An 18702-nucleotide genomic window follows, 5' to 3' on the forward strand; every position below is an offset into this window, starting at 1 on the left:
ACTCGTTGGAATACAAACCAGAGATCGGCTTACAAAATGAATTTCTTCTCTGATTAATCATCGCAATCTTCGAAATTAGATCATACACACATTATTTTATAATGCAATTCTTTTGTGATAATGTCTATATCGTTTAAGTTAAAAATGTTCTGAAATATTTACTATTAAATTAAAAAAAATGAAATGGTTACGGATAGTTCGATAGATCAACACCAGGGACCGCGGTTGTATGGTACTTTTATTTGTCGTTCGAATACCATTTGGTCCGTTTCCGTTTCGTGGTGAGTTTTCAAACGAACCGCTGCGAAACTGTAGCGCAGGCGTTGCTCGGTTCAAAGTATTAGGGGAACGAATTTAACAGATTTCATTGCGGTCAGTTGTCAGAACAGTTCTCGGGATCAGTTGATGCTGAAAAGAAACGGTCTGAGTCATACGTAATGAAAGGGTAGCAGCTCCTCCCCGGCGGCGCGTAGTCAAGAAGCCGCGGGGGACGGTAGGAGAGCGCGCGAGAAGTAGAGGGCCCTGATTATCGTAGTCGTCCCTGGCTTTCGACACGAACAGCTCAGTTCATTTCGTTGGTGGAGGCGAACGGTGGTGCACAGCGCGACAGCTGATTCCAGTACGGTGTGTTGCGTCGGCTGATCGTTTCTCTCGAGCTGTCAGTCGCAGTTCGCAGCGCGGATCGGTTGGCCGCGTTCGCGGTTTCGTCTCTGTCGCGTGTGCGTGCGTGTACGCGGGGTCCGAGGAACCCACGGAAAACTGAGAACAATCGCGGACGACATCCCTCGGGGACGAATGCAGCTTCGCGATTCGGAAAACACCTCATCGATCGTCGGGAAAACGAAGGCGAGGATTAAAAGCACATCGTAACGATATATGCGTTTGTATGTATATATAGACGTGCATATATGTGTGTATATATACATACATCGGGGTCTATCGAACTTCTACTTTAGTACTGTGATTACCGTGTGATCACGATTCTCTTGGAAACGGGGAGTGCAGTGCATGGTGGAGCGACCGAACAAGGGGCGGAGAAACAGAGGATGCACAGCGTCATCGTTAGGGCATGAGTTCGGACGTCGCTAGAATATCGAATCCACGTTCGACGGATGGTGAGTTGATCCCCTTTCCCTGCACGCGTTATTTTCCTACGTTGCTTCCGCCAGATTTCCAACTGACAACTTATCCTTCGCTCCTGCTCTGATAGAGGGGTTAAACGCCTTTCTTTGTCCGCCGGGGGACTAGGACTTGTCCCCCGCTTTCCGTTGTTCGCTCGTCTAACCTTGTATCGGAACGCAGAGTGGTCGCAAAGAGTCGCGGACGTACGATTGACAGGCACCTTCGTTCGAACGATTTCTAACTTCATGGCACTTAACTACATGTGTCGCGTTGGATCGTTTTGTTTGCATATTACAGGATGACCCACTTATTTTTCACGGTCCTTCTCAATGTTTCTTCCACTCCCGTCTCTATAATTGAAATACACGCTCGACGAAGCACACCACTACCGTAATTTTATTTACGATGACTCGAAGGAAAAGCACATCAATTTAGTGCATATATCGCGTGAATCATTGATTGCATTGTGCACCGTGCCGTTGTCGCGAATTTTCCAAAGTTACGGAAGAAAAATAATAGTTCCCGGGGTTCGATTCTTGGCACGACACTCGATGCTTCCAATGCAAAAAGTTATGTCCAACGTGACTCGTCGCAAGCTTTGCTATATTTTAAAGGCGGGTATATCCTCGGTGCACGTGGACGGAAAATTATTCGGGAATTATGGCGAAATAAAGATTTGATGATACCACGGAATAAGACAGACTAGAGCTGGATCGATGCCCTAAAGAGCACGCTTTATTGTCGCGATTCTGCACGCTACACGTGCTCCTTAACCTCTTAGAGACTAAATTTTTTTTCTTTGTACTTTACGTGAGAAAAGCAGAAAGAATAAATGAGTTCGTTTCAGAATTGAATTTTATGTAATGTATCGTAGGTATACGGCATTCGTTACTTCAATTAAAATTAATTATTTTGTTTTGAAAAATGATCTATCGGTCTACGTAAAGTACAGTGTACAAAAGGCATGAGGAGGTTAAGAAATACAGTCGAGTCCAACTAATATAAACCGTAATTCCGTGTCGACTACAATCAGAGTTTATTTCGAAGAGATTATAGCAGTGTTTTCCATAGGGAACACGACCTCTATAGAGGGCAACTTACGATCCAAGGGGGTACGAAAAGAATATTTTCGTGTAGAGAAATGTGCATAATGTGCCATTTTAAAATGAGAAATAATATCTGTTTCGTGTCTTAAAAAATTGCTCGATCATGATAGAAAAAGATATCAATTTTGTTGCTCTTGGTAGAGATTGGTATGTAGATTATCTGGTCTTATCGGGCATAGTGATCATGAAAATAATTTGGCATTCTGTCCAGGTATTCCTGGTGGACTCGTCAGTAGGGCTGACCCAGTAAACCTTGCCTTAGAAGCGAGTAATCGCTTCAGCAGTCTCCTATTTCAGAGATTTCAGAACAGACTATCGTCGTAATCGCTATGCTCGATAAGACCAAATAATGCACGTACAAATCTTGCACATTTGGTAATTCTCGATCGCCATAAATTTTCTACGTTTCAAGAAGTTAACAACCGTAGAAGTGTACTTTTCTTACGCCATTTTAAACTCCTCAGGAACGATATGCTTCGTACAAAGAAAATGAAAGTTCTAGCTGATACCGATCCATGACACCTATCACTGGGAAATTTAATCATAATCATTATATGGTAAATATCATTTATTTGTCAATGACAGCGTTCTACAAACAGTTTTTTGCTTAAAAGCTTCCTTTTGTTAGTCTTTTAGATTCGACGAACAAATAACTGATTTTAAATTAAATAATTGTTCTTATTTTTAGAGTGGCTTTGAAACAGTTTGGAAACAGTCGCGATACAGAAACCGTGGATTCTAAAGATGATCGTGGCCATTGAACCTTTGCGATCCAGACCGATTTAGGCGTGAGAGAATATCGTACCATAATGCGTCTACGAGTTTGTTGGCCGAGCGACAAAAATATCGTACGCGATCCTTGACCGTCCGTACGAGTGTTTGTGGCAATCGCGGACCGTTCGATCGTTACCGACGATAATAGCACGAAACTCATTACAGACGAACGAGATCGTTAAACACATTCGTTCGCTGGTGGGTACATGTTTCGATAAAAACGATCGAAATCGGCGCAGATATCAAATATTCATCGATTCGTAACAATCGTCTCGCCACGTGAAAGCTCGAAAACGCGCAGGTATCTGTTCCGCGAAAACGTGCTATGAACGTGTTCGCATTTAGCCATTTCATTTCCAGGTTACGACGAAGACGGAAGAAAAAAATATATTTGTATACCGTTGCAGTTTAGATAAAATATAAATACTGAAAATTGTTCCTCTTGCTTTTCATCGGTTGGTTATATTGTATTTATAATAATACTTATCACAATACTATAAACGATTGATATGGTAAAACATTTAACTTTATCGTGAAGCCTTTAGATACATGTCAGAATATATTGTGTATTCATAGATTTAAAAGTCTGACCCCCGTCCACGTTGGCTCTCTTCTGAATATCAATTAATACTGTATTAAACAAATATTAACGTTAACCAAGATCGATTGCATATTTTTAATTATATAAGTAGGAAAACCATCTTGTTGTTGAGCTTACTTGCATTTCCTGTTTCTTGTACAGTTTATTATTTGAACCTGTTCTGAAAAACTATTATCTTATTATTATAATGAATTATAGACATCATGCATAATGACTTGCGATTTCAAATAATGTATCTGTTTTCGTGACTCTTCCAACGCTCGTGTTTTGTATATATTTAGAATTAAAAAATGTATGGACATTGTCATTATTGTGCCGTGCATATCCTAAGTAATAATCATGTTTATATTTCGCGGCGCAGGGTCAACGCTAGTTCTGTTGTCGTCTCAATTCACGTATTGCAATCAGCTTCACAATCCACGCTACTATAACACATGCCACGTGCTTGTTTAATCCCCACCATGGTTGCCTCCAACGTGCTTTGCATATTTCTTCGAAACATTACGACTGTTGATCATCACGCGATTGAACAAACAATGCTGTCCCAGTTGAGGAAATTTTATGATACGAATAATGAATAAAAATTTTAGATACGTATATCAATACACAACACATGTTTAAATAATAAACCAACGTCTTATCAGGTATTATACAGTGATTGATATTGTTTAAATAAATATTTTCCAATCTTACTCGCAAATGTAACATTGTAGAATGATGTTTGGTACTTAACATCACTGTGATTCGCAGAAGATCGCGGAGAGAGAACAAAGTTCGCCTGATCGATCGAACGAAATTATCATTGATCCCTGAATGATTGTTCATTAATATCTTAAAAGAATTGTAACATCCATGCAACAATGTTCCTTATCATATCTTTCTATACTTTGTACTCGTAATCGAGTGGCAACGATAGCACTTGTGATTGAAATGTTCAACAGCGCACGAGTTATATTAATTCCTATTTTATTATCTGTCATTAAGAAAAAATAAAGTCTAGAAAACAGACAATTACAAGTGGAACGAACTTCGATGGCCGCTTCCGTACGATCACTTAAGAATACTTTCCGGTCAAGTGAATAAAAAAACACGGAATTTTTATGAATTTTTTGACTAAAGAAAAGCCTTTTTGAGCTTTATTCAACCACGAATGGAAAATACAAATAAATTTCGTAAAAATGAATCGTTTCGATTTTCAGACAGTTTAGTGTCAGAAAATTGAATGATAATGCTCTTGAATGACTTTATAAAAATTGTTTAAAAATAATAAAGACATGACAGCTTTATCATGCAGGTGTTGATTACAGTACGTATATCGGAAGTGATCGTTGGAAAAATGTCTGGTAAAGGCAGGTGTTAAAGCAATAACAGAAGTGTATTGGCTATTATGTATCATTGTATGAAAAAATTTATTTAAGTTAATAAGACACGTGTCAATTACGGTGCAAAGTTTCGACCCAATATCATAGAATAGTTTTCGATTTGAAAACTTTCAAAGACGTCTCCTTCTTTCGTAGACTAGAATACCCCTTTAACACAGAAGGTGTTCTTTCCTGGCGTTATGCCAATTTCCACTGTTACTGTTTTCGTTATCTTCAAAAGAGGATTAAAAGCCTTTAGACGGAAAATCTATGTAGACTTTGCATAATAGATCACACGAAAGGTCTAACGTTCCTTCGAGATCCGAATATTTTACAGCACCAATACAATCGTTAAATTGTAATTCAACTTATACAAGATCGATCAAGCGGTCCATCACGTTTATTGGCAAGCTTTTCATTTTCGTGTCAATTTCATATCTCGAGTGCCATTTCGTATACATCGTTTCTCGTAGGCCATCGACAAGATAATTGTTATTTACTTGCCAGACCTAAACGATCGGACGATAAACGCTTAATATCGCTACTAGTTTTATCCTACCGTTCTATTACGATCGTGTCGAAATTTCATTACCGATTTACATTCCTCTGATTATCCCATAATCCCATTTATCTTAAATAATCGTCAACTAATATCTGTCCCAGAAATTTCGAGAACTTTTTCTACGATAATTACTCAAGGTATATCGCACCTAGTACAGAACTTTGTTCAACGACTTGACCGTGGATTTATTCACCTCTCGGCAACGTGACAGATAATGTTAGGACTTATCCTCCCGTTAATGCGCGGCAATAAAACCTAAAAGGATAGAAAACGCAGCTCCGGGGGCAAAAAGGAGAAAGCTCTTTGTCCGCGAGCTCGTTTTGACAGTTCCAAAGAACTTGCTTTAAATGCGCATGATTCATCGATGCTATCCTCAGGAGGACTCTTTCAGAGCGTCGGCGATGAAATTCCTGTCGTGCTTTGCCGCGCTCGCCTGACAAAATGTTTGACGCTTCATTCGTTTGTTTACAAGCATCGGGATTCAGGGACTGTTCGAAATTCGCGTCTCGCGCGATGAAAATACCTTATCGATATCGACGAGAACGAGAGTCCTTCCTCGTGAAACGTGACGCGTCGGAATGCACCGTTGGCTTGGTAGTTTTCGGATGTACGCAAAGTAGATGCGTGCCAATACGGTACATCGGCCAATAGTCGATGTCATTTAGTACGGTCGTGTCAAACCCACTTTGGCCAATTTGTACCTGGCTGCCATGTCGCGACAAATACGAAAATCACCAATTTGTATTTCCAGTTCGTCCGACCGCGATATATTAATAACGACTTTACGTGATATTTTTATTAGTGATTAATAACGACATAAGAGACCTGTGTTAGGGACAAATAAAAATGGGTTGGACGTTGAATCGGTATAATAAAGTTTCGTCTATCCGAGGAAGGCCTTTCGTTCTTTGTACATACGTTACCTGACGCACGTTCTCGCGTGACGCCTCGATTAACTTCTCGGTGACTGGTCGACGCGCAACAACATTTCTCTTTGTTTCGCGACAAAGAATGATCGAACGCGGGGACGTTCAATGGGGCTTGTTGTTTCAGCATCAGCAGATGATGGCGGATCTGAAGAATCTCACTCTGAGCGGCGGAGGAGGATCCAGGTACAGCGGCGATGAGCAAGTTCAGTTCATACCAGGCGGAAGTCACCAGGTGACGATCAAGTCTCCTCCACCCACGCTACATTTGGAAAACCTCAACAATGCAGTATTCAGGTAAATTACTTAAGAACAAAGTTTTGTCTACGTTAGAAAAAAATAGTTTTGCTATGAAGAAATCTGATAGCGTGGGTAAAACGTTTCAAGAAACTGCCTTTGTCAGAGTTCAAGCCGACGAAGAATCGCAAAGGTTCGTTGCCGCGATACGTATTTACATAGCGAGTCGAGTCTCCAAAGAATACTACGAATTACAAGTTGCATAGATATTTGAATTTCGAGCGACTTGGATTTGCATACGGGGCCGGGTATAAAGTTTACAAAAGAGGATAAGCCTGGACTACGGTTTATCTTCATCGATCGTTTCTTACGGAATTTCTCCTGTAGATTTAAACGAAGCATATGCACATGCCTCTTAAGCGATTGCATCTTTCTCTGACCCTGAAACATCGTCTAAATCGAGACAGTATTTTTTTTTTTTTAAGGTTCCATCGTGAATAAGGCAAGACACGAATAGTAGTCCCGTACGTTCGTACAATGATGCAGAACAGTATACAAAGCATTGTACAAGACGGACTGAATACGGCGATCTGGAAGTTTGCTTTTTCATTAGTTTGCTTCAATTCGGAGTTTCAATGATATCTTTTCGAGCAGTTTGTAATAATAACTGCCCAGCCTGTTCCTCGCTAAATTGTTCGTTCGCTAATAGATTTCGTATCAACGAAATTGCATCGCAAGCGACGAGCGGTGACAAAAGCAGCGATGAAAGAGACTCGTACCCTTAAAAGTAAACAAAGATTGAGTCAATTACTTAATTGCTTTACTTAGTATTTCGATGGCTCGTGGCACGCATATTGTATGTCCACTTTCTTGCTACAAGAAAGTCTGTTTTCTTATGCTGTTCAGACACACGTGTACTATACAGGGTGTTCAGCCACCTCTGGGAAAAATTTTAATAGGCGATTCTAGAGATCAAAATAAATCTCAATTTCTCGATCGAGGTTTCATTAAACAGTTATGAAAAAAATTTCAAATCATTCTGGAAAAATTATTTTTAGCAAGGGAGTCAAATACAATCATTTTTGGTGAATAGACATACCCTCGAAATCCTATGTACTTTCGAGAAAAAAATTCGAGTAGGTGGACGAATTTTTCGACAAAATTAAAAAAGTTCTGATCGTATAAATGTTATATGTTCATCTTTGTAGTACGTCTATACTATGGCATAAAGAATATTGTAAAAGACTCTATGGCGAAGAACAGCGACCTTTTATATCTTTTAAATAATTACTATAGTATATCGAAAGGAGGTTTGCCAAGTCGATTGTTTGAACTTTGATCTACGATTACGATGCTCTGTGATTAACGTCGAGCACGTTTAACGGGACGGTCACAAATAAATAATGATATTCAGAATGAAATCATCGAATTCCAAGCAACTGTTCTGCATCCGTGACCTTTGCTTTCACGCCCTGAACTAAACTACTATTCTATTCTATCGGATGTTTCATGGTGCAAACAATGAATGAGATAGAGCGCGGTCATCGAGTCGACATCGAACACGCGAAGTGGCTACGTATGTACATCCCAAATATGTCTAAAACGGAACTCAAGGTTCTCCCATTGATCGCGGTAAAACTTAGGCTCTGTCGAAGAGCACTTTTCCTCGTTTCTTTCGTCGTGCACCGCTCGCTGTCCATAGATACGAAATCGTTGAAAACTTATAAAGGAACTTCTGCAATTTGCCATTTAATTCGTATCGCGTGGAATAAAATAGCATTCGTGTAGTGTTTACATGAGTGTATACTGGGGACCCTCATCTCGTGGAAGAAATTATGTTATAAATTGTTTGATATAATATTTGATTTCGGAAAAGAAAAATACGTTTGTAGTAGGAATTGATAAACGAACTTTTTAAATCATTTCCATGTAGAAATAAGGAGGAAGAAGTGCGTTTCGTCTGGGCCTGCTAGTGGGACTCATCATTAAGGCTTTCTAGCAGGCCCTGCCTTAGATAACTGGAATATTAGGAAGTTGGTCGAGCAACCGAGGGGTCGATCGAGCGCTTGTGAGAACGCGACCCCTCTGGTGGCGAACATGAGAGGCGACGCCACACTAGTCCTCCTTGAATTGCTTCATGCATCAAAGAATACGAATTTAAATTTGTTATTTCTTGTTAAATCTATAAAATGCGTTAATTAATTCTGCTTAGAAAACATTGACGTCAAAGTCAGCTGTTATGTTAACTGATGAGTCACCATAGCGCAAAACAATCGCGATTTAATTATCTGATAGGACATTCCGAGATAGTTAATTTGACGAAATTTGAAGGCTGATAAAAATGTATTTGATCGTTGTGGCGACGATTATAGTCGCGACTCTGCTATCGATTATTTCTCAATTTTACCGAAACCTTAAAACTAGGATTAAATGGGAGATTAAATTACACATGACAAACCGCAATGTGCTCGTCTAGTATGGCTTCTATAACTCATTTTAAACCGATAGGAGACACGTGTGGCGAAAAATGGACCATGATCGAACCCTCATTATATTCCCCGCTCGAATTGGACGAATATTATTTCTGATTTTTCGTCAGCTTCATTGCAAAGAATATATTTTATTAATGTTGCTCGTTCTATGAATATTTGACACGGGAATAAAGTTTACTAATTTCCAGATCGGAATTCGTTATACCGTGGCTCGCACCAACTTTTTATTGTTCCAACTCTGACTCAACCTTTCGTTTCGATTACACACAACATATCCGTCTATAAATAATTCGCGTACGTTGTGACGTAGAACATCTTTTCGCGATACATTTACGCGCGATGAGAGATCTTTAGGTCTTTCCTTATCGAGAAAAGAGACCGTGAAACGTACGTGGCGATTGGGTATTTAGAATTTCGCGCGAGGAAAAGAAAGCAAAAGCCTGAAACTCGTTAAAGAGGCGTTGGGCGAACCGTTCTTTATTAGTTTCACTTAAACGCAGGCTTCGCGGAAACGTGAGCCAACAATTATTTAACTGCACGAGTCGCATTGCTCTGTAATAATTTCCAAGCATGAAAACTGACTCACAATTTCTCGAAATGTACGAGAAATTCTTTGTTAAAGACTAGGGAAAGAAACAGTTTTACTTTCGATAACATATTTTTTAATAAAAAGCAAAAAAGACCAAAAAACGTTAATATATATTAAATAACATATTTACGATCGTTTTATGTCACAGTCGGGATAACGGATTGTATGTTTTCTTTTTCAGTTCCTTCAGTGCATTTTTTTGTTTCTACATTTACATTCCATTTATATTCTGATACTTGTTAATTACAGTGCAATAAAAACCAGTCTTTTTTAATGCGACAAACGTAAGAAAGAAATGTTAAAAAATAATACAAATCACGGCTGTTACGCGTTTACGACGAGAATTAAAATGTTACATAAATTACATGATAAACAAGACGCGTGTCACACAACTTACGTGATAAGTTAAATGCTTGGTAACGAATGTGTTAATAAATTTCAAATGATGAATGACGAATAAAAACATAGCGCGATGGTTCTAAAAAACTTACACCGGGTCGCAGAGCTTACTAATCTAAATGTAATTGTTGTAGATGATATTTTATGCAAAGAAACTTTCGTTTCGTGGTAGTCGTTTGCACGGATACGTTAATTCGAGTTTAGCGTTGTAGAAAAGTTTGGACACCGCTACCGTGGAATAAGATTCTTATCGCGTGTCGTAAAACGTTCTGTCTTCTGTTACAGTGACTCGCAAAACAATCTCCCCTGCAATTGCAACGGCAGCGCGACGAATGGCGCCGCGGTTGCAATGTGTAGCAGCAGCATGTTCGCGAGGAAGGTACCGAACCATAGTCCTGGCCAGGATGGTAAGAGGCCGGCAGTAACACTGACGCACCTTCCGAAGAGGCCACCGGTTGACATTGAGTTCAAGAACCTGGCATACAGCGTATCCGAAGGAAGAAAGAGAGGTTGGTGTCTATCCGATACCTACAAGCCTTCCACATTCCAACAGAATCCCCCAAAACTCGTCAAACGATTTCCTCCAAGTGTCAAAATCCGATGTTAAAAATTTGTAGGAAGATTCGTGAAAATTCAATTCAATTGTTCGGTATTTAATATTATTGTTTGAGTAAATGGACCAAGTTACTATTATCGCTTAGCACCACTGCGATTTTGGTCTCGATTTAAAACTTGAGCAATACGGAATTGGAACAAAGAAAAATTGGCTGGGAATCTTTACGAACCGAAGTGTCTCAGCGAGTTTAATAGGTGCTATGCGTCACGTTTGCACAGAATGCATCAATCGTGACTGCGTCGCTTCGGAGAAAAACTGGACACAAATTAAGTCTTCTCGGATTATTAAAATATAGGGAAAATTCTGTAATCTTAATCGTTCGGGTCTCTTTATTCTTCATAGTCGAGGAAAGCTTTAGTTATTGAGGAAGTATAAATAAAAACAAATAATAATAGAAGGGTCAAGCGGACCGTGAAATGGGTCGCGCGTTTGATATACCTGTTTTTAACCCTTTGTCTTGTGATATCGAGTTAGACACGCGATCCATACTCGTATTAAAAACTAATTAAAAATAAAATTGTGTCTCCAATCATAGTTCTATTTTAACATGTCAAAGTTAGCCTTCGATTGTCATAGCCGCCATATTTCTTACTCGTTCAAGTCCATGTATCGTTTGTATTCAGTATCGCTTTGCTAGTCATCGTCACAGTTGCTCGACGCGTTGAAATTATTAAAATTTATTATAAAAATTCTCGTTCTATTTATTAGTGGAAAAATTCATAGTCACTGTTGCTCCACCAAACACAATCGTGTATAATGTCGTCGAATGTGGAATTGAACCATTGATGATATCGTACTATGATCCGAAGACGCATTCGGTAGGCATTTCGTTCAACAACGCGTGCGAACGACCTAGCTAAAAAGAATCAATAGGGACGCCCGTACAGGCCGATTCCTGTTGCGGTCTAGATGCACCTCAGAGGTGCAGCTGCACCCGGTGCAGAACACTAGCAACCGGAGGATCCAGCTGCCCGTGAAACCGGCGATTTAACGAAATTTCTATGCCTTATCCGCGAGAACGCGGTGAACTTGCCAAGAACCGCGGGTTCTATTTTGGCAATGCGAAACGTTACGTAAATCGTGAAACTATAGATCGATAGAGAGCTAACGGAATCGAAGGAAAAAAGTGGGCGACCTTAACCCTACAACCTGCGATTATTTATAACCGCTAACTGGTACACCCAGGAGAAATGATTTCTCCCTGTCGCAGAGAAAATTACCTGTCCCTAATAAGTGTCCCCCTAACTCTCACGATTTGGTTCGAACATCTTATTCGATTTACCTCTTATAAAAAATTATAATTATAATATGAGAACTGTTCGGTGTATCGACAATTTGTTCAAGTAATTTTACGTTGCAGGTTACAAGACGATATTAAAATGCGTGAACGGGAAATTCCGATCGGGAGAGCTGACTGCCATCATGGGTCCTTCCGGCGCCGGGAAGAGTACACTCATGAACGTTCTGGCAGGTTACAAGCAAGTATCGTCCTCGACTATTCGCACGATCTACCGAATCAGAAACGTATTACGTGTAACGTCGCTCTCCTCGTTTCCAGAACGTCTCACCTGAGCGGTTCCGTGCTGATAAACGGAAAGGACAGGAACCTAAGAAGATTTCGGAAGATGTCCTGTTACATAATGCAGGACGATCGTCTGCTGCCACATTTAACGGTGTACGAGGCGATGACGGTTTCGGCGAATTTGAAGCTTGGGAAGGACATCAGCGCGAGGGAGAAGAAAGTAGTGGTGCGTTGGTGAAATTCGATTTCATCCTCCTAGAATATTTCTGAAAGTCGACGCTTTCTAACGTAAATCCGTGTCCGCGCGCAGATCGAAGAAATCATCGAAACACTTGGCCTAAGCGACGCGAGCAACACGCAAACTCATTGTCTCAGCGGGGGCCAAAGGAAGAGGCTATCAATCGCGTTGGAGCTCGTGAACAATCCCCCGGTGATGTTTTTCGACGAACCGACCTCCGGTTTGGACAGTTCGACCTGTTATCAATGCTTAAGTTTGCTCAAATCGTTAAGCAGAGGAGGTAACTGTAACAGAGAATCGTTTACGTAATAATCGTCTGTCAACAATGCTGCTGGGTAGTTCGTAAACGCTTGTACCCTTGATTTATTTCAGGAAGAACGATCATATGTACGATACATCAACCGAGCGCTCGGTTGTTCGAGATGTTCGACCACCTGTACCTTCTGGCCGAAGGGCAGTGTATGTACGAAGGGAACGTTGGAGGTCTGGTTCCCTTCTTGTCATCGATGGGTTTGGAGTGTCCTAGCTATCACAATCCAGCGGATTATGGTACGTAGAGATTGCAACTAGAATTTCAATGATACCCAAAGGCCTCCATCGCGTACAATTTATCTATGCTAATGACACTCGATTGGTTCGTTTATGTTTCCGTTAATACAATTTACGCGATTTGCAATTACACATTTAGCATCTATCTTAAATCGGTTCTTACAATGTAGCCTTGCTTCAAGAAATTAATATAACGTTCGATCCATTTCACAAGGAGACTTCCCCAATGGGTGTGTCGATATTTAAATGAGCTCTTGCAAGCTGTTGTATACATTGAGAAATACTGTAGAGATAAAGAGGAAGTCACTGTGGCGAACCACTTAGTTTATAGCACTTTTTGGGAAGAGAAGGCTCGAGGATGTCCACTACCGATGCTTCTACCTTGAATAAAAAATAAGATAGCGAACATTTTTGCGCAGTGATGGAGGTGGCGTGCGGCGAACATGGCGAGTGTGTGCATAAATTGGTAATGGCCGTGAACAACGGGAAATGCGCCAATTATCAGCTCAATCAGGCTACGATTAACGCGGTGCAAACTGTATCGAACGACATAGCAAAGGAATCGCCGCAGCAGGAGACGAAATCCGAAACTGCCTTGATACCAAACGGCGTGGTGAAGCAACCAAACGGCGGTACGGTGATCAACATGCCGATTTCTTGCACGACTTCTTTGCTCGACAGCGCGGAGAGCATAGAGATGAAAGTCGGCTTTCCAACGAATAGTTGTACCCAATTTTGGATCCTCCTTAAGAGAATTTTCTTATCGCAAATAAGAGACATGGTTCGTGCATTTACAATTACGAGAACGAGCCCCTGTTGACGGCAACCTTTCACCTAATCGAGCATTTTTCGCTGTCGCAGACATTAACGAGAGTAAGGCTGATTTCGCACATAATCGTTGGGTTTCTCATTGGTGCGATTTATTACGACATCGGCAACGAGGCCTCGCAAGTAATGAGTAACGCCGGTTGCGTCTTCTTTACGGTGATGTTTCTCATGTTCACCGCTATGATGCCTACCATTCTCACGTGTAAGTAACGCCCGACGATCATCGTGTTTGCGTCTCTGTTATCATGTTTGTAAATGATGTTTCCCGATATGTAGTTCCAATGGAAATGGCCGTATTCGTGAGAGAACATTTAAATTATTGGTATTCCGTAAAAGCTTACTATCTTGCGAGAACCCTGGCTGATCTGCCCTTTCAAGTAAATATAACGTTTATAATACCCGGTGGTTTTCAAAATAGGAGGCACGATTCCCAGTTGCACCTTGCAACACCAGAAAAAGAAGTGGATAACTTGAATATTTGTTTATTAGAGTGATTAAAGAAAGTTTGAGAACCACTGGCATACACTTTAAACGTACGCTGATCATAATCTATTAATCCTTTTTTTTTGCAGATAGTGTATTCTATAGCATACGTTGTCATAGTGTATTTCATGACGTCGCAACCATTGGAAACGAATAGGTTCATAATGTATTTAACTATATGTATATTGACAGCATTAGTTTCTCAATCCATCGGTTTAGTGATAGGTGCAGCGTTAAGTGTGGAGGTAATATTACGTTCACGTACGATTTACACATTTGATATTTCTCATCGTTGTTCCCTCGATCAGAAAATTAACGTATCTTCCTCCTTTCAGAACGGAGTGTTCATTGGGCCAGTTTCGTCGGTGCCCATCGTTCTGTTCTCCGGTTTCTTCGTCAATTTCGATGCCATTCCAAAGTATCTGAAGTTTCTTTCGTACGTGAGTTACGTCAGGTACAGTTTTGAGGGCACCATGGTCTCTGTGTATGGTTATAATCGTGCTAAGCTCAAGTGTTCCGACGCCTACTGCCACTTCAAGAGCCCGACGAAGTTCCTCGAAGAGATGTCGATGCAAGACGGCGTCTTCTGGATGGACGCCGTCGCGCTTGCAGGTTTTCTGCTTATCTTGAGAGTGATCGCCTACTTTGTACTGAGACTCAAGTTACGATCTCTTCGTTAAAACGTGCAGTGACCGAAGGTAATCAGTAATTGACACGTAACGATGTCACGGGTGTCCGACGCACCTCGATCTCGTCGAAGATCACGCGATCGAAACGCGAACTGATGTACATACCGTGTTCCGCCGAAAAATGGTCTTCGCAAAACTCACAATTACGATTCTCAGTTTCTTTCCTCGTCGAAAATAGACCACGTACGCGCGAAAGTAGTGCGACGCAACGCGCGCTGAGCGTTCACGAATACCGACGAAATCGGAAGACCGCGTTCAGAACGTTTCATCAAAGATGCAAATGCTTCGTAGCGTTAAAACGAGGCCCACATTCCCGATAATGCGTTCTGAGCGCGAAACTAGGAACGAAGTGTGTCATGGCCGTTACATCGCATGGCAAGTATGTCGGGAAGGCTGATTAGAAAACAGAATCGTACGCATAGAAACATTTAGGCATTTCTAATGAACTAGACTACGCAGAAGTTAGAGACAAGTTGTACATCATCGATAATAGATCGAGACGAGACCACCGTTGATAATACGCATCGAATCGATACGCAAACATTTATAGCCAATTACTACAAACTCGCCAGGAGCCTTAGGCCCATTCAAGACTCATGGTCCCTCCAACGAGCGCGTGTGCATCACGCGAACAAGATAGACTTTTTCAATAGATAAGCAATAGAATTTACGGATCGATGGTTAGAACGGATTCTTTATTGTTCTCGTGTTTACATCGATCGCCACATTCACTTAGGCTATGGAAGATGGTGCCTCGTAGATATGCCAACGAATAGACATAACGACGAATAATCGTTTATCTCGTCGAGCGTAAGAAGTTTCAACCGAATCGTCGGGGTACCAAAAAATTAATTTCTGCGCCCGATACTTTTCTATATATCGACGAGGCACTATATGTATAGTGTATTTGTACTTCGAAATGATTTCTTACGTGATCGCGATCAATCCTTACCCATATCGTCATTCCATTAATAATTATAATTCGGTAACTATAACGTTTAAGCGGCAAAAAAAAGGAAATGGTAAGCATGTATTGTAAAAAGCTCACACCTGACCAATCACTAGCTGCCTGTGCGTTTGCTTTTAAGTGAGAGTGCTGAACATTGTTACATTTATTACGATATAGTCGATTAATTACAGTGGGGAGCGGAGGAGAAGGCAAGGTGAAGGGAGCATACATATTACAAAAAAAAAAGACAAAAAATAGGCGAATTTAATAAGATTATTCTGGTTTTGGAAACTTATACAGGAATTATTTTCACGGCCTATGCACTGCTTGTATCGCGTCGGGTTAATTTATTCAACGACTGATAAGACGAAAATCAATTATAATTCCACAGATTCGTTTTCTTCGCATTGGATCTCATATCGCTGTATAGCAATTTATCAAAGTCGCAACACGGCCAAGTACAGAATAATCTTAACGTTATAGTCGATGAATATTGTTATCCTTGGTTTAACTTTCTAAACTAAAGTTCTCCACGGACAGAAATGATATTTGTTAAATAATAGTCATATAAATATTTTTATATTCCAAATATTACATAGAAATTCTACGTATAATTTTGTCGTCTAGGGTAAACGATCTTCGTCGATACGATCGTCTTCTTCGAAGTTTAAGTTATACTTAATTTATCTTACCGATAGGGGTGGGTTGAAACCGTATTAAAATTAAATTTCGATACGCGCTTGTTATATTCGAGGCGATAGCTACGTAAAGCAGCGACAGTACTTATCGCATACGTACTATTAAATAACGTAGTAATTCTCAACGCGAAACCTTCAGAATCGTACTCCTTTACTCGATCGAGTCGTTCTCAATTTTGTCAGAACTTTAGTCCGCTTTTAATTTCCACCTTCGAGTCTAAAAATCGATCGAACACAGATGGCTAGGGACTGTAGAAATTTTTACGACTATTACGCAAAGTAGAACGATTTTCGAAGCGTCGAACGACGTACGCCGACGTAGCGTTTCTGTAATAAAAAGTTTGTACCCAGTGAACAATTCACGCTTCGCGTGCAAATGGTAAATTAAGCTGTAAAAACGTAATTGAAGAAATTATATCTTACGAATCGTAGGAAGCGGGATGAAAAAGAAGTTTCCATATTTTTAGACTCGCTATATATATACATATATATATGTATTATTATTATCGTTTGTACTTTTACTTAATATTCTTAACGTAAGTGAGCAGATTGACAAAATATCTAGGCAGGAAACAACGAGACACTGCATTATACGTGCGAATATTTCGTTTCTTTTTCTATCCTTTTTGTTATTATCATTTTAATTGTTGTTGAACAACTAGTAGTAAACATCGTATCATGATCAAGTCATCACTATTGAAACTTAACCATGAATCGTCTGATTTATTTTCATTTTGTTACAAATGCGTTTCAATGATGGTAACTTGGAATGTCTGTGATTTAGTATCAGCAAACAATCGTTTGGCGTACATGCAAAATGAATTCTGTAAAATGTACATAGAGAGGTGTAAGTATAGGGATCTATGAAAGCGGGATATAGAGACGGCGCGGTAAAATCGTTTAGGTACGACGAAAGTGTAACAGTTGTGCTTTTTTGTACCGAAAAGAAAAGAAAAAAAAAAAAAGAACAAAAAAAAAACGAGAAAGTGTTCGTTGTTACGTTGAAACGTATAGACATGTATATACCTGCTTAGATTTCGGCCCGCGTCTAGCACGTACCGAAAGTGAGATTTACAATATACGGAATCGAATTAACAATTTACTTCTACTGTAACATAGCTGCTATACTAACCTTTAACAATTGCGGATGCAAATCACAATACCGAGACACAACGTGCACAGAGAGCCGAGATCTAAACGCGCGTTACGGTCGTTTACAACTAGATCACAGTTATCATTCGTTCCGAGTTAGAGTCAGCTAATTGTTCCTTAGTTTTGCGCGAGTTCTCGGTTTGTCTTTGTAATGCCGCGCTATCGTGATCGTAGCCAGGAATTATCCGACAGACGGAAAACCAGTAACGGGTGTCAGGTTCGATCGACACACGTATCCGCGCGCATTGTGTTCAAAGCTCGTCGGAGCTGAGACTGTACTAACGAACAAGCAAACTTTTAATTACACGCAACTATCTTTGCGAGCAGTACCTTCGAACTGCTGCCGAAATATTCAAATAATGTCACACCACGTATGCATATAGATGCGCAGCATAGGAGAATTGATTCATAAAATTTTCGCTTTTAGAATACATACACGTACACACATTATACATAAATACATACACAGAATCGTACCACATACACGTCGATGTACAATGCATATTATCCGACCATGCATCGCGTACAGTACACGACACTTTTTTCAAGTATTGTAATTTTATATGAACAAACGAGTATACGTGTGCGAGGCTGTGCGCATGTGTGTACGAACATCGGAGAGTGTATAAGAGAAAAGTGCATGGGAAAGGGAATAAAACAATTACACACGCATGACGGGGAGTACTGCAGATCCTTGCGAGACAAATTTTCAAGTACATAATGTTCCGTGTTCTAAGCAAGGAATGTCACGTTTATACTAAAGCACAAATGAATAAACATCTGTATAATGCGTACGACGATCGCGTCAT

General features: G+C 40.3%; 1 protein-coding gene across 1 annotated transcript; it reads left to right on the forward strand.

The window, feature by feature from the left end:
* Positions 1-363: 363 nt before the first annotated feature.
* On the forward strand, positions 364-18690 carry Atet (ABC transporter expressed in trachea). The gene is made up of 12 exons (XM_076772997.1): positions 364-1115; positions 6580-6749; positions 10455-10678; positions 12146-12263; positions 12344-12533; positions 12618-12825; positions 12918-13094; positions 13514-13875; positions 13956-14124; positions 14199-14299; positions 14495-14650; positions 14741-18690. The coding sequence occupies exons 1-12, from the start codon at positions 1113-1115 to the stop codon at positions 15083-15085; spliced, it is 2223 nt and encodes a 740-aa protein (XP_076629112.1). The 5' UTR covers positions 364-1112; the 3' UTR covers positions 15086-18690.
* The last annotated feature ends 12 nt before the right edge of the window (positions 18691-18702 follow it).

The sequence above is a fragment of the Colletes latitarsis genome, chromosome 9 (assembly GCF_051014445.1).
Source record: "Colletes latitarsis isolate SP2378_abdomen chromosome 9, iyColLati1, whole genome shotgun sequence".
Taxonomy (NCBI): domain Eukaryota; kingdom Metazoa; phylum Arthropoda; class Insecta; order Hymenoptera; family Colletidae; genus Colletes; species Colletes latitarsis.